General features: G+C 45.0%; 1 protein-coding gene across 1 annotated transcript in view; it reads left to right on the plus strand.

The window, feature by feature from the left end:
- LOC124555336 (organic cation transporter protein-like) overlaps window positions 1-23463 on the plus strand; it is a 342235-nt gene that overhangs the window by 209933 nt on the left and 108839 nt on the right. Inside the window, exons 3-4 of the mRNA XM_047129216.1 lie at window positions 149-252; window positions 4783-4937. Coding sequence (XP_046985172.1) covers window positions 149-252; window positions 4783-4937 — 259 coding nt within the window. The remainder of the gene's footprint in view (window positions 1-148; window positions 253-4782; window positions 4938-23463) is intronic.

A 23463-nucleotide genomic window follows, 5' to 3' on the forward strand; every position in this document is an offset into this window, starting at 1 on the left:
CGAACCCCTCCCAATCATTCAGTTCCTGTATATAAAAATGTGGCAGTAATGGTTGCAATTAGTCCCTGCTTGCATTTCAGACCAAACCACTGAGTTGTTATTTGTGTTTTACGTTACGCTATTTTTTTTATTATTATTATTTTTGCAGTGGGACCTCGTCTGCGACAGAGAGCAACTGGCCAACGTTGCACAGACGGTGTTCATGTTCGGCATTCTTATCGGCAATGTGCTCTTCGGCATGCTGGCTGACAGGTACAGTGACTCTCCGATCCTCAGAGTACCATTTTATGCGTATAATATTTGATATATCAGGGAAGTTTCAGACCATGGAGAAGCTGTGCAGAGCAGATAATTAGTTTAAAATTGATTATGGCATACTACAAGAAACGGAACAAACCTCTGGCAATAACATTTGTAGATTTTAAGAAGGCATATGACTGTCTCCACAGACCTTCAGTATCAAAAATTTTAAGAAATCTAGGACTCCATCCAAAACTAATTAAAATAATACAACTCACTCTAACCAACACCAAATCAAAAGTGAAGTTTAGAGGAGGAATTTCGGAACCATCCCTCATAAAAACAGGCTTAAGGTAAGGTGACTGCCTATCACCATTACTGTTCAACTGTGCACTGGAATACATAATGAGAGAATGGTACAAGGACAATCCAAGGATGATAAGAATTGGAAGTGCAAAAGATGATATTAGCTTAAACTGCTTGGGATTCGCTGATGATCTTGCTCTCCTAGCCATCACCGTTCAAGAATCCAGGCAACGAGTAAAATCACTACAAGAAACAGCAGAGAAAGTAGGCCCTAGAAGAGCATTTGAAAAAACGGAGATTATGCTAACTGATACACCACTTGCAAACAAAATTACAATAGAACAGGAAATCAAAATTGTTGATAAATTTAAATATTTAGTCGAAATAATAACATACAATCTAAATGAGAAGCCACCATGGCAGAATAGAATAAAAAAAACTAAACTACGCAAACTACATTACCAAAACTACATACAACAAAAAAAGCCTATCTATAGATGCAAAATTAAAACAGTATAAAACAGTTACACAACCAGAAATAACGTATGCAGCTGAAACTATCTTCAAAACAACTACTACAGCAGAAATTGACAGAATACTAAAAATAGAAAGAAGAAGAATTAGAACATGTATAAATAAACAGTATAAAATAAATGGACATTGGAGAATAGCATCAAATGAAACAGTATATAAGAAAATAGAACCAGTCATGAGCACGATCAGGAAGAAACGCATCTCATTCTTTGGACATCTGATGAAAACTCCAGAAAACAGAATTAGTAAAAAACATAATACAAAAATTGTGGAACAGCAAGAGCGACATTAAATGGATCACAGAAATTAAGGAAGATACAAAAGAACTCCAAATTACAGTAGATGACCTAAAAAACAAGACAGAGAAAACCAGAATACTGCAAGACCCACAAACCAGACTACAAATGAAAATCAATAAAAGGAGTACAGGAAGAGTGGTCTCAGATGAAGAAAGAAAGAAAATATCTGAAAGAACGTAGAAATATTGGGCAGACAGAAGAGCAAAACACCTTTCATATGAGAATAGACTCTAATAATTATATTACCAAAATATGATATTAAGTTATTGTTGAGCCAAATTGTATCCCCGTGTAACAACTCATTAAAAAATTTGTATTTTTGACTAGAGTGGTCCAATGAAGGCCATAAAATAAATAATAATAATCTCCTACGTACAGGAAATTAATTTTTCCAGTGTATAGCCACAACGTCCAATGGAAACGCCGATACAGCGTGTTAGAAAAGAAATGTCATGTATACCTGCAGGAGGTAACATAGATCGAATCTAGAAAAGTTCCTATCATGGTACGTCCGGAAGCTAGTTGCTGTTAAGACATGGGCCAATCTGTCCTGCATTGGTCACACACTCCTGTAACGTTTGCACATCGTCCATGGGTAGGGTGCAAAATAACGTTGTAAATGTTCCCATAGCCAGAAATGCAACGAATTCAGATCTGGTGAGCTGAAATACTGTTACTGGACATTAGATTAGATTTACTTTCATTCCAATTGATCCGTAGTGAGGTCCTCCAGGATGTAGAACATGTCAGAAAAACAATAATAAATGACAAATATTTACAACTGAAACAAATGAGCTAATGTACCTTCCACAGGTTCCAAGTGGAATGATCGTCATTTTTTAATGAACGCTAGATGAGAGAATCATTTTAGAAACACTAACGCACTGAATTTAAAATATAAAAAAAGTTTTTTTTTATTTATAAGGTAATAAACATGCAATAGAACTACTATAATACTTATTTACAATGAACACATTACTGCACTGAAATTGTGCATATTACTGCACTGAAATTGAGCAGAAGTTATATTGTACTTTATATTGCGATGAGGTACTGTCACACGATCCGTAGAAAATGGAATGGTGTGCCGTCGTGTATAAATCACAGACATTGTCATTCTTGAAGGTTAACGTCCTCCAATAGCGCTGGTAATTCGTCGAGAAGAAATCTGTGATGAGCTACTACTTTTAGTCTGGTTGGTAAAGTGTATAGCACCATGAGTCAGTAACCGACAATTGCTGCCCATACATAGATATGGAAACGTTTCTGATGCCTCACTTCCATGATTGCTCCAGCATTTGCATCCTCCCACACGTGCATATTGTGGTAATATACTATACCATTTCTTGCAACGGCCTACACCGCCAAGTATTTCATATTACTCGTTACAAGTAAAACTATCCATATCTCATCAGGTATTGGTTTCTGGACGTACAGTTATAGGAACTTTTCTTCTAGTTCTGATCACTACTACCTCTTGTAGGAACCTGGCAATTAAAAGAACAAGAACAAAAAAACTTTGTATACAAAGTGGACAATGCATAAGCATGAGGAGAACATAATCTACGACTCAACAAGACACAGATTGTAGATACTAAAGGTGATATCGGCAAACCAAGAATTATTAAGAAACGCTTTTAGAAATAATAGCTTTGCAAATGTACATTTTCTAGTGATGGGAAGAGGTTGTTATGAATGGCAATGGTATTTGTTAACAAATAATTCGACTGGTAAGATGGAAAGTTTCTTGTCCAACATATGGAGAGGTGTGGGGAAGGTTCTACAAATGTAGTATTGATTTTCAGTCAGATAAAAGCACCAGCTGCATTTTTTCTTTTAATTGCCACGACTGATTTCTGCCCCTAAGACCATATTCCAATTGGTATACGTCTATAGTCGAGAGAGCACACAAACGGGCTGCAATCTCTCTGTCTGCCTAATTACGTACTCTGACAACTATAGACATGAAGCTACTGGAAAATGTTTTTGGGGGCTGAAACCTGCCTTGGTGCAAGTAAAGGAAAAGTAAGTGCAACTGATTAGCTTATCTGATTTAGAGAGGAAAAAATCTTACACACACAGTGACAAATGTAAGGTCATCAGTAGGCAGACTTTCGTAGAGTGACACTGTATGAGATGGACTTCAAACAGCAGTGTCAGATATTTTGAGATTACGAAATTGATTGCATTTTGCTAATCTGGCCTGACGTCAGCTGTTTGTCACAGATGAAAATTTGTACGAGGCGGGACTCTAATCCGGATTTTCCTCTTACCGTGAGCAGTCGCTTTAACCACTTCGGCAAACCGAGGAAGCCTCTGGGACCGACCGAATTTTCTATATTTCACGGAGTCCACAAGCCATGTTGATTCTTGCACAAGACGAGAGAAATATTTTATCGTCATTTTAACCCGTTGAGTTGACGTCAGTGACGGCTAAAATATCTGTTTTTCCGCAGTGTTTGTATCTTCACATTACACTGTCCCTCAGACGTGCATGTTTGCTCAGTGAGAAGAAATAAAAAAGTGAAGGTTTGCCGATGAGATTGCAGTTCTGTCAGACGGCAGAGGACTTGGAAGATCAGTTAAACGAAATGAATAATATTCAAAAAACAGATAACAAGATGATGGTCAACGCAGTAAAGCAAGGGCAGTGGAAAGTAGTCGAATTAAATAAGGCAATGCTGAGGCAAATAGATTAGGAAATGAGACACTAAAAAGCAGTCGATGAGTTTTGCTACTTGGGTGGTAAATTAACAGATCATGGCTGAAGTGGGGGGGATATGAAATGACAGACTGGCAATAGTAAGAAAAGCAAACCTGAAAAAAGAGGAATTTGTTAACATTGTGAATATATTTAAGTGTTAAGAAGTCTCACGGTATTACTCTGGAGTGCAGCCTTGCGTGGAAGTTCTACGTGGACGATGCCAGTGCCGCAGAAGACTGTTGAGGGTTAGATGGGTAAGTCGAACAATTAATAAGGAGATACAGCAGTGAAATGTGGAAAAAAGAAATTTATGGCACAGCTTGGCTAAACGACGGGGTTCGGTTGATACGATACATTCTGAGGCAGAAGCAACCGTCTGTTCCTTCATGGACGGAAGTGTATCTGTGTGTGTGTGTGTGTGTGTGTGTGTGGGAAGGCGGGGGGGGGAGGGGGAGGGGGGAGCAAAAAGCGTAGAGGGAGACCAAGGCTTGTCTGCAGTAAGCAGGAAAAAATGGATGTAGGGTGCCGTAATTTTACAGAGATGAAGAGGATTGCACAGGATACATTAGCGTGACTAAAAACAACATAATCTTCACCTGATCCAAAACACGATGATTCTGTTAAAGTAGTTTCCGACGTACATGTGACTGTCTCCATTTTGTAAAAACGGTATTAATTGGCTCGATTTCTTTTTTTCAGATTTGGAAGGAAAAAGCCTCTGGTGTTTGGAGTAATAATGCAGCTGTTAACGGGAACAGCTGTGGCTTTCGTGCCGTGGTACCCAGTTTTCCTCGCTGTGCGATTTCTTCTTGCAATAGTAACTGGAGGAACGATGATAACTAGTTTTGTCTTATGTAAGTGTTGTTTATTTGTATATCTTCATCCAATAGACTAATCAGATAAAGGCACCAGATTCTTCGTTTTTAGCGCAGTACATTACTCGATTTCATTTCCTTAAGACGTTTGACCAACCAAATGTTTAGTTGAGCCACTGTTTGCCTTTGCTCCTTAAACACCTTTGTTTGTTACCTTGTGCATGATAGACAATATAGTAATATACGATTTGCATGGTAACTCGGCGAATGATTTCCACCTGCCTGTAGAGTGCTGGAGGTTAGCTCACGTGAGTTCCTATGACGGAGTTCCGTGTAACAGAGGAAAGTGTAAATCACACACTGTCCTTGTATCGACGACGAGGTCGAATCAAACATTTCAATGACCAAAATTACTTTGTGTGACTTTTCAAGCTTTTCCGACGAATCTGTTGCAAATACAATTCTCGGGTTTGCCGCCGAATAATACTATGCAAATCCCAGACTGTTAGACATCCTCAGGTGGGCGGCCGGAGCTAAATACAAGGAATACTGTAAAATATTAAAAAAAGTAATTCAGACATCTAAACAAATGCACTACGAGAAGAAGATAGCAATGTCAGGGAACAAAATAAAAACAATATGGGATATAGTGAAAGAGGAGACTGGTAGAACCAGAAAGGAACAGGAGCAAATAGTACTAAGGGTAGATGACACAATAGTAACCGATGGGCATAGTGTGGCAAATCTATTTAACAAGTACTTTATATCCGTTACTGATAGAATGGGATTGTCAGGATCAGTAAATAATGTCCTTGAATATCTGAAACTAGCCTTTACAAATAGCAGCTACATGAATATATCAATCACTTCACCAAAAGAAATAACTTCCATAATAAAATCTTTAAAAACAAAGCATTCTAGTGGTTATGATGAAATATCAACAAAGTTAATTAAGGCATGTTCTTGTGAGTTTAGTACAATTCTAAGTTACTTGTGTAACCAGTCGATTATAACTGGGACATTTCCTGACTGGCTGAATTATGCAGATGTTAAGCCTTAATTCAAGAAAGGGGATAAAGAGATGCCATCAAACTACAGACCGATTTCACTTTTGCCATCATTCTCAAAAATTTTAGAAAGAGTAATGTACAGGCAGCTTCTCAACCATCTGACCACAAATAACATATTATCAAGAACACAGTTTGGATTTCTGAAGGGTTCTGATATCGAAACGGCTCTTTACACCTACAGTGAAAATGTACTTAATTCATTAAATAACAAGTTACAAGCAGCAGGTATTTTCTGTGATTTGTCAAAGGCATTCGAGTGTGTAAACCACAACATCCTTTTAAATAAATTAGAATTCTATGGTGTCACGGGCAGTGCTGCAAAATGGTTCAAGTCATACCTCGCTAACAGGAAACAAAGGGTGTCAGTGCAAGGGACTAGTGAATTAATTCATCAGTCATCACCAGAATGGGAAGAAATTAGATGTGGTGTCCGACAAGGATCCATCTTAGGGCCATTGCTTTTTCTTATGTACATTAATGATCTCTCATCAGTTACACTGCCAGAAGCAGAGTTCGTTTTGTTTGCAGATGACACAAGTATTGCAATAAATAGTATGTCGAGTGTAGTTCTAGAAAGATCTGCTAATGATATTTTCATGGATACTAATAAATGGTTTAAAGCCAACTCACTGACATTAAACTTCGAAAAGACTCACTATATGCAATTCAGAACCTGAAGAGGTTTCCACTCAGCATATTCATAAAGTACGAAAAAGAGCTGATAGAAGAGGTTGACAGTCTTAAATTCCTGGGATTACAACTTGATAATAAATTCAGTTGGGAGGAGCACACGACAGAACTGCAGAAACGCCTTAACAAATCTGTATTTGCAATTCGAGTGTTAGCAGACATAGGCGACATAAAAGTGGAAAAGCTTGCATACTTTGCCTACTTTCATTCTATAATGTCATATGGTATAATATTTTGGGGTAACTCTTCAAGTCAAACAAAAGTTTGCAGAGTCCAAAAGCGTGTAATACGTATTATTTGTGGAGTAAACTCACGGACGTCTTGTAGAAACCTCTTCAAAGAACTGGGTATACTAACTACTGCCTCTCAGTATATTTACTTCTTAATGAAATTTGTCCTAAATAATATATCCCTTTTTCCAACAAACAGCTCAGTTCATACATACAATACCAGGAACAAAAATGATCTGCACAAGGACTTAAAAGCACTTACTTTAGTTCAAAAAGGGGTACACTACTCAGGAACACTCATCTTCAATAATTTGCCAGCAAACATAAAAAATTTAGTTACAAATAAAGATCAGTTTAAAAGGAGCCTGAAAGACTTACTAGTGGCCAACTCCTTCTACTCTATTGACGAATTTTTTAATAGAAACAAATTATGTATTGTATATATTCATACTATTAGTATTGTTATTTCAGCTTTAAAAAAAAAAGGGACGTGTTCCACATCCACGAGGATATCCTCAACACGGATCTATGGAACAAAAAACTAATCTAATCTATTCTAATCTAGGCGCTTCAGTCTGGAGCCGCGCAACCGCAACGGTCGCAAGTTCGAGTCCTACCTCGGGCATGGATGTGTGTGATGTCCTTAGGTTAGTTAGGTTTAAGTAGTTCTCAGTTCCAGGGGACTGATGAATGTGTGTGAAATCTTATGGGACTTAACTGCTAAGGTCATCAGTCCCTAAGCTTACACACTACATAACCTAAATTATCCTAAGGACATACACACACCCATGCCCGAGGGAGGACTCGAACCTCCGCCGGGACTGATGACCTCAGATGTTAAATCCCATAGTGCTCAGAGCCATTTGAACCATCCTAAGGTAGTGACAGCTGCTGCTGTCACATATTCAAGACTGGACTGGTGAATTATGATCAGTATCGTCTTGTATCAGTTACAACAGCCGCTACTACCACCTGAAGATGGCTAACAGTAGTATCGATGAAAACCTTGGGACATCATCATCCGTTGGCAAACCGGAGAAGTATATTTGCCAAATTACTCTGTTTTGTCTCTGCAAAAGGCCACTTTTTTTAGCAACACTTTCACAAAACTTGAGTTTAGTAGGACGTGTGTAATGACAGGCAGTGCTTTGTTACTCAGTCAGACGTTACTGAACTTCTGTTCTCACAGATGATAAATTTTCTTCTGCTGTAGGCAACTGCACTGATATTAGTCTCTAATGAAACTATCTTCACACCTCTTTCTGTAGACCTAGAAATAACACGAGAATATTCATAACCTGCTGCTGTGGAGTTGTGGCTTAACCTGTACTGGAATTCTAGACCTACCTCTGGCATACTTAGAACTAGTAATGGAGTGTCGCACGCCGTAAGTAGCAACCGAATGTCCGCGGATATCGGTTACTTATTCATCTGCTTAAAAACCCAAACAGATAGATGCATATGAGCGGAATCAGGCTATGTAACTTTGCTCACACGCTTCTCCTTCAGTCCTGTCTGTGGTCATTTTCCCCTGTTGTTATAATTTAACAGGAATCATTTGTATCTGCAGCTCTCAAACAGAGGCTCTGTTTTACAAATTATGGATTTCTGTTCTTCCGGCTCCATTTTCCTGATACCTCTGGATGGACGCTGTAATGATAGGTGTTGTGCTACAGTCAGGCGAATACGCGCCAGCGTCATGAGAACGGCCGATGCCTAGACTGGTACTCCGCCTTGTTTACGACCTTTTAGTGAAACGCGGCTATCTGATCAAAACAGTGTAACCCACAAAAAGTTTCCGTAACTATGAAACGTGTCTAGTTGGAGAAGGCACACGCTGGCGCTCTGCATTTTCATTTATTATAGAGTATTGGTGCAAAGTCTCTCTCTCTCTCTCTCCCTCTCTCTCTCTCTCTCTCTCTCTCTCTCTCTCTCTCTCTCTCTCCACCTATCAGCAACTGTCAAATAATAGTAAGAAATATTAACAGGGCTGGAGGATGAGAATATGAAACATCTCTCGTCACGAAAAGCTGAAGCATTACTAGGAGCGTAGACTAAGGGTGTGTCGAGAGTGACATATTCCATTACTGAAGTGAAAAGATTATCAGTTTGGTACATACATAACAGGAATAAGTAAACTTTAAATACGAGGGGCATTCGATAAGTAATGCAACACATTTTTTCTCGGCCATTCGGTTGAAAAAACGCGGGTTTTGTTGCCGAGCATCGTGGAATATTTCCGCTTCAGCCTCTATAGTTTCGTAGAGTTCCGATAGGTGGCGGCGCTATACGTAGCCTTCAAAATGGCGTCTGTAACGGAGATGCGTTCCAAGCAGAGAGCTGTCATTGAGTTTCTTTTGGTGGAAAACCAGAGCATCGCAGTTATTGGTACGCGCTTGCAGAAAGTCTATGGAGACCTGGCGGTGAACAAAAGTACGATGACTCGTTGGTCGAGGCGTCGGTCATTATTGTAACATGGTCGCGTCGCTAAAACCAGGTCGACCTCCCGCTTATCTGCTGGCTGCATGAACTGTTCGAACGTGCGGATACTGTCATTCGAGGTGACCGACGGATCACACACACCTCGCTACACAACTGGACGTCTGTTGGCAGTGCTGACACTCTCGTCCACCGGTTGGGTTCTTAAAGGTGTGTTCCTTGCCGCTTAACGGAAGACCACAAAGAGCAACGAAGGATTATCTGTGCAGAATTGCTTGCGTGTTACGCAAGAAGCAGTATGTGGATGATGGAGAGAGCTATTGATGCAGCAAGACATTGGCTCCAACGTCGACCTGTAGAGTGGTATGATGCGGGCATGCAGGCCCTCCCAGTATGGTGGCGTACGACCGTCTAACTGAACGGAGATTATGTTGAAAAATATTGTTTTGTAGCCAACAGAGTGAAGAATAATATGGTGTGTTGGAATCCTGAATAACACCAACCTGCTTTCAGGGGAAAAAAATGTTGCACTACATACTGAACACTTCTCGTAGATTGAAGACAGTGCTTCTTTCCGGGCCTACATCAAGTAATTAGCACGGTATAAACCGTGTTAAGGGCTGGATTGGTTAATCGGAGACAAACTAAGTGTTGTGTTGGCAGAAGAGCCAACACCGTGTTACTAGTGGAGGCCGAAATGCACGCGTTTTAGCTCACGCGGGCTGGCGTGAGGTCTGGAACATGACAAGGAATTAGAATTCAGAAAGCGGACGTAATTAGTTTGATACTTAACTTTAATCCATTAATGATGAACGTCGCTCTTGACGGTACATGATTCACAATATTATCTGTTCAGAATACATTCTTCAAGATATGACTTCTAGTAATTGAATATGGCGCCTTGCTAGGTCGTAGCAAATGACGTAGCTGAAGGCTATGCTAAACGGTCGTCTCTGCAAATGAGAGCGTATGTAGAAAGTGAACCATCGCTAGCAAAGTCGGCTGTACAACTGGGGCGAGTGCTAGGGAGTCTCTCTAGACTAGACCTGCCGTGTGGCGGCGCTCGGTCTGCAATTACTGATAGTGGCGACAGGCGGGTCCGACGTATACTAACGGACGGCGGCCGATTTAAAGGCTACCACCTAGCAAGTGTGGTGTCTGGCGGTGACACCACAGTCCTACCCCCCCCCCCCACCCCCCACCCCCAAATCGGCGTACGGTTGTGTTATAAGGCCTCCGCCCGCCGTGGAGAGGACCCCATGTTGACGTATGCTACGAGGTGAGAAGCCTAACAACAGGCGTGGCTGTGCCACCCGCACCCTGCCATTTAGACCGTGGGGAGCTAGGGAACGCCTGAAAACCTACTCCAGAGTGCACGCCAACATTCGGTGTATGCGTCCGTAGAGACACAGGACGGGGCGAAGGGTCGGCCTCCATCGGGCCGGGGCACCTGATGGGCGAAGATGACATACGATCCGGAGCGGGCAAGAGTTCCATGTCGGAGGACAACTGGTCACGGGAAGCGATCGGCGGCGCGTGACCCAGGGAGGCGCCCGACGGCTGCAGCGTCGCGTCCACTGCGGGCGTCGCCGGCGGGAGAACAGGCGGCGGCGGCGGTGGCGGCGCGTCGCCATGGGGCAAAATGGAAGGCAGCGTCGGTAATACCTGGGGCTGAGGCGAGCCAGTAGATGGGTCCCCGGGGCGATGACCGGACGGCACCGTCGCTGAAAGCAGACGGCGAGCGGCAGATCCCGTGCGACGACAGAGGCGCAGCTGATTGAGATGCCGGCGCTCCTCACCAGAGACCCCCAAAACCAGATACATAGCGCGTCCGAGGCAGTGAAGAATGCACCCTTCGAGCCAACGCCGTGAACCTCGATAGTGGCGGTAGTAGACAACGTCGCCTGGGGCAAAAGCAGGTGTCTGCCACTGCACAGGAACCGGATGCGGCGGATGTAGCAAAGACATCAAGGTTGGATGATGACGACCGTGGAGCAACTCAGCCGGCGAGCGACCATCTCGGGGCTGAGAGCGATACGAGGACAAAAAGATCAATAACGCGTCCTCCCGAGAATGCGGATCTTTCAACTTCAACATCTGTGACTTGAAAATCCTGACCAGTCGTTCAGCGGCCCCGTTTGACTGTGGCGAAAACGGGGCGGACATCAGATGTTGAATGGTTCAAATGGTTCAAATGGCTCTGAGCACTATGGGACTTAACATCTATGGTCGTCAGTCCCCTAGAACTTAGAACTACTTAAACCTAACTAACCTGAGGACAGCACACAACACCCAACCATCACGAGGCAGGGAAAATCCCTGACCCCGCCAGGAATCGAACCCGGGAACCCGGGCGTGGGAAGCGAGAACGCTACCGCACGACCACGAGATGCGGGCAGATGTTGAATACCATTGGCCTTGCAGAATGACTGAAATTCTGCGGACATGAATTGTGGACCATTGTCGGAAACAATTGTCTGTGGAAGACCGTCAATACACAAGATAGCAGATAACGCTTGGATGGTGGCAGATGATGTCGTGGAAGAGAGGCGGACAACAAAAGGAAAATTACTGAATGAATCTATCACAACCAACCATCGAGCATTACAGAATCGACCACCAAACCGATGTGTAAATGTTGCCAAGGGAAAGTGGCTTTTGGCCATGCAAAGAATTTCCGCGGTGGTGCTGACTGATGTTCGGCACACACCATGCAAGAAGAGCACATATTCGTAATCGCGGCATCGATTCCGAACCAAGTACAGTGCTGACGAGCAAGTTGTTTCGTTCTCACTATACCCCAATGTCCTTGGTGGAAAAGCTTTAAGACAGAGGACTGTAACGAACGTGGGACCACGACCCTGGACTGATCATTATCAGAACGCAACAGCAAAACACCACGTCGAACAAAAAGTCTCTCCTTGTGGGCAAAAAATCGGCGAACCAACGTGTCCCCGATCCGTGACTTTGACAAGGGCCATTGCGTAGCAACAAAATGCAGAACGGTAGCAAGGACAGGGTCGGCAGTTGTGGCAGTAGCTACACGACGAAAATCAATCGGAAACGATTCGACCACGCCATCGGTTTCCGAATCAATGAACATGCAAGCAAGTTCGGAGGAATCGAATGCCCTATCCTCAGCAACAGGCAAACGGGACAACGCATCGGCGTTTCCGTGCTTAGCAGTGGACCGATACAAGATATCGTAGCGGTATTGCGAGAGGAAAATAGACCAGCGAATGAATTTCTGCGCTATACGTGGAAGTACAGGCTTGTTAGGATGAAAAAGCGATGTCAAAGGTTTGTGGTCTGTGATTACGGTAAAGTGACGACCATACAAGAAATCATGAAACTTTGTAACAGCAAATACGAGAGATAATGCTTCTTTCTCGATCTGTGAATAGTTTCTTTGCGCAGACGAGAGCAATTTGGACGCAAAGGCAATAGGGCGATCGTGCGAGCCATCTTTGTGCGCAAGCACAGCACCGATCCCGAAATCCGATGCAGCCACCATCAACAAAAAGGGCTTCTGGGGATCGAATGGCGTAAGGCAAGTATTGGAAAGCAACGCCGATTTCAACCGGCGAAAGGCGCGTTCGCATTCCGTCGTCCAGACGAACGGAACACCTATCCGGCGTAAGCGATGAAGCGGAGCTGAAATGGAAGAGGCACGCGGCACATATCTGTGATAATAGTTTTGATTTTTCCCAGCTCACTCTGTAGCTGCTTCAAATTCTGCGGCGAAGCCAAGTCTTGAATGGCACGGAGGTGCGTGGGACTGGGAGGTATGCTTTGGGCATTGAGTGCATGGCCCAGGTATGGCAAGTCACGAGCAAAAAAAAACACACATTTGTCCTTCCGTAAGCGAAGACCATTATGTCGCAAGACCTGAAATAATGTTCTGAGATTGGCTAAATGTTCTTCTTCCGTCTTTCCGGAGATCACAATATCGTCCAGATAGTTTGCTGCAATAGGGACCGACGCACAGACAATTTGTAGATATTGCTGAAGCAATGCAGGGGCGGATGCTCACCCGAATGGCAGTTGTTTGAACTGATACAAACCAAGATGCGTGTTAACCACCAAAACGCGCTGGGATTTCTCGTCCATCGGTATTTGCAAGTACGCATCTGCTAGGCCCAACTTCGAAAAATATTTGCCCGGGCACAGTTTGTCAAAAAGATCTTCCGGGCGGGGTAAAGGAAAAGTTGCAATCACTAATTGTGGATTCACTGTTGCCTTGAAGTATGCACAAAGTCTCAAATTTCCCGAAGGTTTTGGCAAAATTAGTAAGGGTGATGCCCAGAGAGAAACCTGCACACGTTCAATTACACCTTGTGATTCCAAATCGTGTAATGTTTTTGCGACCTCATCACACAATGCGTGGGGAACATTGCGCGCTCTGAAAAATGTACGTTGCGTGTTTACTTTCAGTTCCAAATGTGCTTTATAGTTCTTAGCGCAGCCGAGGTTCGGTGCAAAAATGTCTGCAAATTCTTCACATAGACGAGAAACACTGTCTGAAGGCACAGTCTGGTTCACTGATAGGACCTGATTTACTATAGAGAAATTAAACAACTGAAATGAATCGAAACCAAACAAGTTCACTGCAGAAGAAGAACGAAGGACGTAAAATGACACAAGTATTGTTTGTCCTTTGTATGTTGCAAGAAGGCTGCACTGTCCTAACACCGGGATGTCTTGACCTGAATAGCTAGTTAACTGAACATTTACGGCACGCAACGGAGGTGTGCCCAGCTGTTAGTAAGTGTCTTGATTGATCAGTGAAACTGCAGCTCCGGTGTCGAGCTAGAATGGTATCACTTTGCCGTTAATGTCCAAGTCTACAAAAAGTTTATTTTCCTGCTGACGACAGGAGCGACTGTCTCGTGCAACGTGAACTGACACTGGTACAAAATCACTTGCAACTTGATGTGAGTTCCGGCGATGTTGACGCACACTATTTGTGGGACGAACACAGTCACTATTAGAGAGAGTGGCACTGGGCGGAGTGGAATGAACGACATGAATTTCCATGGGCGAAGTTTCGCGAGCCTGAGTATCCTTGGTTTGATTCCGATTCTGGCGCAAAGCAAAGGGCCTGGAATGGTTTTGAGTTTCCGATCTGAGCTTTTTCTGGCAAACACACTGAACATGTCCTTTTTTATTACAGTAAAAGCAAATAGCTTTGCGTGACGGGCAATTTTCACGCGAATGGTTAGTAGTGCACCGCGGGCATGATTTGAGCACTGCATTTGCTTGCCGGCGCGGCACACGTGGCTGAGAGCCTGGCGGCACCGGCGCGGCCGGGCGCGTTGGCTGTGTACTAGAGATGGGCAAACTCATTCATCCTTGGGAACTAGTTAACTACTGATCGTTCTTTTTTGGGAACCGTTCATTTTTACTCCTTCACCGTTCATTTGTGCTTGGTGTATGTTTTGTGGCAAGACAGCCAATCCACTAGGACGGGAGGCTGAAGGGCACGCGTTTAAACTCACGCAGGCTGGCGTGAGGTCTGGAACAGGTAAAGTAATTGAGACTAGCAAGTAAAGTAAGTAGCTTCTTGAATACTTAACTTTAATCCATAATTGGTGAACATCGGTCTGACGGTACATGCATCACAAGATAAATAGCAAATGATAATGGCGCCTTGCTAGGTCGTAGCAAATGACGTAGCTGAAGGCTATGCTAACTATCGTCTCGGCAATTGAGAGCGTAATTTGTCAGTGAACCATCGCTAGCAAAGTCGGCTGTACAACTGGGGCGAGTGCTAGGAAGTGTCTCTAGACCTGCCGTGTGGCGGCGCTTGGTCTGCAATCACTGATAGTGGCGACACGCGGGTCCGATGTATACTAATGGAGCGCGGCCGATTTAAAGGCTACCACCTAGCAAGTGTGGTGTCTGGTGGTGACACCACAATATGGTTCTTATGAAAAACTGAAAACCAGTAGTGTAGGTGACTGAAGGATGGGGGGCACCAAGAGAGGGCACTTGCCTCCCCCCTGAAGTGTTGAATTTTTATTCATTATAGAATTCTTACACACTTTTAGAGGTAATTTTTGTGATTCTGCAGAACCTCTCGTTTAGCCAACCGTAGCCTTGTGTGGCTGATCGCAGGGAAATAATATAGGGTGGCACACGGAAAACCGGCCCCAAGTGCAGACTGCTCGCCAATTACGGACGATGTGTCGCCCGTTACGAGCAGATACAACAAACAGATAAACATGTAATAATTAGGTAGTGAAGAAATAACAAGCTAATGCAAGCAACAATTGCGAAACAATCGATGACGGTGTGTAGAGAGCTGGAGAAGAGAACATGAAAATATCACGCGACGCGCATGGGCTATAGCTCATATAGTCTTGTACACCTGTTGGTGGCTGTTTCCCAACTTAATAGACCACAAGTGTCTTGTATAAAAGTCTTCGTTTCGACTTTCACTACATAGCTATGCTACTACGTTGTAAACAATAATCGTTTACACCCTATACATACTTCACGTTGTCTCTGAGTTCGTAGGCAAAGTAGAGACTTTATGGAAACATAAAATGAAATGTGGTTTTCTCATACTTGCGTCACACGCTTAGTAAAAATTTGGTTTTTATGTTGCATTATTAAAGTTAATGCAGCAATAATAATAATACTTAAGTTCATAGTAATGAAGTTTTTGGTTTGAAAGCTCCTTCTGAACAAATGCTTTTGAGATAATAAGTAAATACGATTTTATGACAATCTGTGTCTTTTCAAATGGAGAGGCACCGCTTTTCCTACTGAGCCAAAATGACCCACAACCCACTTTTTTTTTTCAAAGAAACCAAAGTAGCAGGTAATGCAAATTGGCAACAACCAAACTTAAAAATAATTAGAGCCTTCCTAAATGTAATGTTTTGTATATGAAAGATACACGAAAATCGTTTTATATGAATTTTCTTACACTAAAAATTAAGCTAATTATTGAAATTCAGCTGCTATATCAAGTCGATGAAACCAAAAAATATATGAATAACAAAAAAACTTGTCTTGTTATAAGTATGTCTTCTGCTGTTCATCGATATAATGAAGTGAGCTGATGTGCCCTTTTGTTACCTGAAAAGACGTACCTATTACATACAACGTAATTTTTATGTAATTTACGTTACTATAAAATACTTTTTGATTACCGGTTGTGGACGCTGAATAGCCAGAACCAAGTGCAAGAACAGTTTGGAACACATGTAAAATAGGCGAGCGCAGTGAACGGAACGAACAACTGGATACTGAACTAACTAGGAGCAGTCAGCAGTGGAACTGAGACAGGTGGTCATGCGAAGAACGACGAGTGCGGCCGAGGGAGACCGAGACTGAGACGAGCATGCGACCGAGGCTGGAACGAGAACTGTCGAAGTAACCGCCGCGACCGAAGTGTACTATGAACCGATCGTTCCTCGTTCCCGGGAACTATAAGTAGACCGCCGCGACCGAAGTGAACTATGAACCGATCGTTCCTCGTTCCCGGGAACTATAAGTAGACCGCCGCGACCGAAGTGAACTATGAACCGATCGTTCCTCGTTCCCGGGAACTATAAATAGACCGCCGCGACCAAAGTGAGCTATGAACCGATCGTTCCTTGGAATTCGTTCCTCGGTCTTTTCGTTCATGTTGGTGAGCCGTTCCTTTGCACCCGTTCGTTCGCGAACTACCCATCTCTACTGTGTACTGCTCCGTGCAGCTCGCTCGGCGGGCCGGTTAACCTGACATACGGCTGGCAAAGTTTTAGTTGATTCCTGAGCAATGTCAAGTGTGTCCTGCCGATCCAATATGTCCATCACTTGTTGAAGGGAGGGATTGACTAGTTTCAAAATCTGTTCCCTTATACGAACATCAGATACATTCTGTGCAATTGCATCACGCACCATAGTATCTGGATATGGGAGTCCACATTGACACTCAAAAGCACAATCCCTAGTAAGGCCTTGCAAGGTTGCAATCCACTCCCGATAAGTCTGACCTGCCGTACGTTTTGTACGGAAGAAGGTATACCGTTTCACAACTACATTGACTGATTGTTTGAAATATGCATCTAATGCAGACAAAATTTCTTCGTAGGACAGAGTTGCTACGTCACGTCGGGGAAATAATTTGACTATCACACGGTAGGTTTGCACACCGACGGACGACAAAAGAAAAGGCTGCCGCTCGTTACCTTAAATTCTGTAGGCGGCGAGATGGAATTCAAATTGGCGTGACCACTCCGTCCAGCTTTCCAGTGCAGCATCAAAAGGTCTGACGGTCAGTGCAACTGCGTGTTGTGGCTGCGTTAGCGGTGGAGCGGCGGCTGCCGCATCGTTTTGCATTGCACGTTGACCCTGGACGAGCTGTCCAAGGGCATCCACTAATGCCTGCGTCTGCTGATTCTGTAAGCGATAAAATTCGGACAGTACATCTAGAGATTGTGGCGAAGCCATTACACAATGAAATCAGGGCAGTCACAACGACATATGTCAGTATAGATAAGAACACCGTGTTTACTCCTCGTCGCCAAATGTTGTGTTGGCAGAAGAGCCAACACCGTCTTACTAGTGTAGGCCGAAATGCACGCGTTTTAGCTCACACAGGCTGGCGTGAGGAGGGAAGGACTGTACTGACGTGAGGTCTGGAACATGACAAGGAATTAGAATTCAGAAAGCGGACGTAATTAGTTTGATACTTAACTCTAATCCATTAATGATGAACGTCGCTCTTGACGGTACATGATTCACAACATTATCTGTTCAGAATACATTCTTCAAGATATGACTTCTAGTAATTGAATATGGCGCCTTGCTAGGTCGTAGCAAATGACGTAGCTGAAGGCTATGCTAAACGGCCGTCTCTGCAAATGAGAGCGTATGTAGACAGTGAACCATCGCTAGCAAAGTCGGCTGTACAACTGGGGCGAGTGATAGGGAGTCTCTAGACTGGACCTGCCGTGTGGCAGGTCCGACGTATACTAACGGACGGCGGCCGATTTAAAGGCTACCACCTAGCAAGTGTGGTGTCTGGCGGTGACACCACACTAAGTACATAGTACATCTGTACACAAACAGCGGCAATGTTCATTCAGAGCTGAAGAAATGTACAATATTTTTAAGAACTGAAGAAATAGCGCTTCTTAACTAGTCTTAAAGTCATTATCTACTGGTGGAAGATGTCAGTAAAAGGTATGATTGCAAGGGCCACATTTTCAAGATGTATGCGAAACTAAGTGTCTTCAGGACTCCGATTCGAATCTGGACCAAAGATGGTCTGCATGAGTAGTTTTCACAAAATAAAACCTTAGTTGTTTGAGATCACGTTATAATTCCCAAGGAAAATTACCAGGAATAAGTTTGTTTTCGCAGTAGTGTCAAGACAACTGTGTGGTCTATGGAGTCGGAGGGCACTAAGCCGAAAGGACTCTCAGTTAACTTTCTGCTCCAGGAACGACCTGGTGGTCGGTTATAATTGCCAGTCTTCTACTACTGTACCTTCTGCGCTTACTTGCGCGACCATAGTTCTGCGCGGTGGTTGAACATTGTGTATCAAAAAGGACGCAGCTCTTAGCGTTCCGTCTTTGTCAAGACGATGGCAGAAACCTCAAAACCTCGTCAACAACATCGAATGAGTTGGGGCAGTGGTCAAAGCGGTGGGCTCGCAGTCGGAGCAAACGTGTTTCCAGCCATCCAGATTTATGTTCTCTATGATCTCCTAAACCGCTTAACGAAAAATGATTTGTATAGAACGGATGCTCTCTCTTTCCTTTCCCAGTCTTCTCCGCACCGTCGATGTGACACTGAAACCTGGTCTCTGCCCTCTTTTGAACCTCAAAAGTCATCTGCGGCCCGATGGGATGGACGGCCAGTGAAACAAAACATACAGTTGCCAGCAGCCATGGGGGCAGCTACATACTCAGTTGTACTACACAAAGTGTTTCGAAAAGATTCGTCCGATTTCAGAAGACTAAATCATCTAGAGCAAAATTGTTCACCGATAGGCCCGTGCGAGCTGTCTCTCACTCACACTTCAGCAGTGAGCAATCGTCCGGCTCACGACGATCAAATGGAAGGCGAAGGGGAGGTTCCGGGAGGAGGAATCGGACGAGACAACTCGGCACGAGAAACTGTTGTCAACGAGTGTATTCTGCTGCCGCTGATAGTTCCACGGAGATGTATCGCTTGAAGGTGACTAATTAATACCTTTCGTGGAAAATTTACTTCCGGTAATTTTCAAGAAACCTTGGGTATGGAAGTCGCGCCTCACTGGGAGCGATATGCAGGGTGGTCCACTGATCGTAACCGGGCCAAATATCTCACGAAATAAGCGTCAAACGAAAAAACTACAAAGAACGAAACTTGTCTAGCTTGAAGGGGGAAACTAGATGACGCTATGGTTGGCCCGCTAGATGGCGCTACCATAGGTCAAACGGATATCAACTGCGTTTTTTTAAATAGGAACCACCATTTTTATTACATATTCGTGTAGTACGTAAATAAATATGAATGTTTTAGTTGCACCACTTTTTTCGCTTTGTGATATATGGCGCTGTAATAGTCACAAACATATGGCTCACAATTTTAGACGAACAGTTGGTAACAGGTAGGTTTTTTTAATTAAAATACAGAACATAGATACGTTTGAACATTTTATTTCGGTTGTTCAATGTGATACCTTCGTGAACTTATCATTTCTTGGGACGCATGCTGTTACAGCGTGATTACCTGTAAATACCACATTAATGCGATAAATGCTCAAAATGTTGTCCGTCAACCTCAATGCATTTGGCAATAGGTGTAACGACATTCCTGTCAACAGCGAGTAGTTCGCGTTCCGTAATGTTCGCACATGGGTTGACAGTGCGCTGACGCATGTTGTCAGGCGTTGTCGGTGAATCACGACAGCAAATATCATTCAACTTTCCCCACAGAAATAAATTCGGGCACGTCAGATCCGGTGAACGTGCAGGCCATGGTATGGTGATTCGATGACCAATCCACCTGTCATTAAATATGCTATTCAATACCGCTTCAACCGCACGCGAGCTATGTGCCGGACATCCGTCATGTTGGAAGTGCATCGCCATTCTGTCATGCTGTGAAACATCTTGTAGTAACATCGGTAGAACATTACGTAGGAAATTAGCATACATTCCACCATTTAGATTGCCATCGATAAAATGGGGGCCAGTTATCCTTCCTCCCATAATGCCGCACAATACATTAACCCGCGCCGGTCGCGGTGGTCTCGCGGTTAACGCGCTCAGTCCGGAACCGCGCGACTGCTACGGTCGCAGGTTCGAATCCTGCCTCGGGCATGGATGTGTGTGATGTCCTTAGGTTAGTTAGGTTTAAGTAGTTCTAAGTTCTAAGGGACTGATGACCACAGATGTTAAGTCCCATAGTGCTCAGAGCCATTTGAACCATTAACCCGCCAAGGTCGCTGATGTTCCACTTGTCGCAGCCATCGTGGATTTTCCGTTGCCCAATAGTGCATATTATGCCGGTTTACGTTAACGCTGTTGGTGAATGACGCTTCGCCGCTAAACAGAACGCGTGCAAAAAATCTGTGATCGTCCCTTAATTTGTCTTGTGCTCAGTGGCAGAACCGTACACGGCGTTCAAAGTCGTCGCCATGCAGTTCCTGGTGCATAGAAATATGGTACGGGTGCAATCGATGTAGCATTCTCAACACCGACGTTTTTGAGATTCTCGATTCTCGCGCAATTTGCCTGCTACTGATGTGCGGATTAGCCGCGACAGCAGCTACAACACCTAGGTGGGCATCATCATTTGTTGCAGGTCGTGGTTGACGTTTCACATGTGGCTGAACATTTTTTTTTTTTTTTTTTACTTTATTGTTATTTTAAAGCCTGTACAGCAGGCAGGCTGTCAGCAGCATACTACGCTGCTCTTCAGCCATAGAAGGTACAATCAGCAAAAACAGGAGAAAAACATAAGTTACAAAATGGTGGGCAATAAAACAGGAGACACAGAGAAACAAACATGGAGCCGTTCACACTCGACGATAAGCCACACTGCAAACTGTTGAGACGACGCACAAACACTGAAGGAGACGATGGCACTGGTGAACGATGGAGTGTGACGGTAAACACTGAACACTAAACATGACGGCACACACGATACACTGATGGCGGTGATCTCCGGCGCGCGAATGTCCACTGAGCGTGTGCGAGTCCGGGGACCTGCCAAGAGGGCAACAGGGATGAGGAGGGGGAGAGGGGAGGAAAAGAGGATGCCATGGCTTAGGAGACGGGGACAGGAGGATAGGGACAGGGGAGGGGGGGGCCCGGGGGACGAGGGACGAGAAAAGGAGGAGGGTGGGAAAAGGGAGAGAAGGGAGGGAGGGTGCCCCGAGGAGCAAGCACAGGAGGAGGGTGGGAGGATCAAAGTTGGTAGGAGGGGTAGATGGAGGGGAGGAGGGCATCATCAGGGAGGGGGAGCTGGCGGAAGCCACCTTGGGAGAGGGTAAGGAGGGTGGAGAGATGGAGACCGGGCGGGACGTGGGAGTACAGGCGTGGCAGCGGGCGGGGGTGGGAGAGGATCGGGGAGACGAGCGGGTGAGGAGGATCGAGTTTACGGGAGGTGTATAGGATGCGTATCCTTTCGAGGAAGAGGAGGAGGTGGGGGAAGGGGAGAAGGTCATACAGGATCCGCGTGGGGGAAGGGAGACGGATGCGATAGGCAAGGCGGAGAGCATGGCGTTCAAGGATTTGGAGGGATTTATAAAAGGAAGGGGGGGCGGAGATCCAGGCGGGATGGGCGTAACAGAGGATAGGGCGGATGAGGGACTTATAGGTGTGGAGGATGGTGGAGGGGTCCAGACCCCACGTTCGGCCGGAAAGGAGCTTGAGGAGACAGAGTCGGGAACGTGCCTTGGCTTGGATTGTCTGGAGATGGGGAGTCCAGGAGAGGCGACGGTCGAGGGTGACGCCAAGGTACTTAAGGGTGGGGGTGAGAGCGATGGGACGGCCATAAACGGTGAGATAGAAATCAAGGAGGCGGAAGGAGGGAGTGGTTTTGCCTACAATGATCGCCTGGGTTTTGGAAGGATTGACCTTGAGCAACCACTGGTTGCACCAAGCGGTGAACCGGTCAAGATGGGATTGGAGAAGGTGTTGGGAGCGTCGCAGGGTGGGGGCAAGGGCAAGGAAGGCGGTGTCATCGGCAAACTGGAGAAGGTGGACGGGGGGTGACGGCGGCGGCATGTCCGCCGTGTACAACAAGTACAGAAGGGGGGAGAGGACGGAGCCTTGGGGCACACCGGCGGAGGGGAAAAAGGTGTAGGAATCGGTGTTATGGATGGTGACATAGGAAGGACGGCGGGAGAGAAAGGAACCGATCAGACGAACGTAGTTAATGGGAAGGGCGAAGGTTTGGAGCTTGAAGAGGAGACCGGAATGCCATACGCGGTCATATGCGCGTTCGAGGTCAAGAGAGAGGAAGATTGCGGAGCGACGGGAATTGAGCTGTTCGGAAAGGAGATGAGTGAGGTGAAGGAGAAGATCGTCGGAAGAGAAGGACGGCCGAAAGCCACACTGGGTAACGGGGAGGAGGCGGTGCTGGCGGAGATGCTGGTGGATGCGGCGGGTGAGGATAGATTCCAGGACCTTGCTGAAGACCGAGGTAAGGCTGATGGGACGGTAGGAGGAGACGGCGGACGGCGGTTTGCCAGGTTTGAGGAACATGAGGATACGGGAGGTTTTCCACAGGTCGGGGTAGTAACCGGTGGACAGGACTACATTGTAGAGCCTGGCCAGGGTGGAGAGAAAAGAGACAGGAGCTTCACGAAGGTGACGGTAGGTGACACGATCGTGACCAGGAGCGGTGTTGCGTTTGGTGCGGAGTGTATTGATGAGATCCTGTGTGGTGATGGGGGCATTAAGGTCCGTGTGTGGAATGTTGTCCAAGTACTGGAAACCAGGAGCGAGGGGAGGGACAGAGGTATCAGTTCGATTGCGGATATCTGGGAAGAGGGAGTAATCGAACTGGGGATCATCAGGGATGGAAAACACATCGGACAGGTAGGAGGCAAAGTGATTGGCCTTACTAAGGGCGTCAGGAAAGGGGTGATCATCGTGGAGAAGAGGATAGTAGGGGGAGGGTTTAGTTCCGGTAAGGCGA

The sequence above is a fragment of the Schistocerca americana genome, chromosome X (genome assembly GCF_021461395.2).
Source record: "Schistocerca americana isolate TAMUIC-IGC-003095 chromosome X, iqSchAmer2.1, whole genome shotgun sequence".
NCBI classification, from domain to species: Eukaryota; Metazoa; Arthropoda; class Insecta; order Orthoptera; family Acrididae; genus Schistocerca; species Schistocerca americana.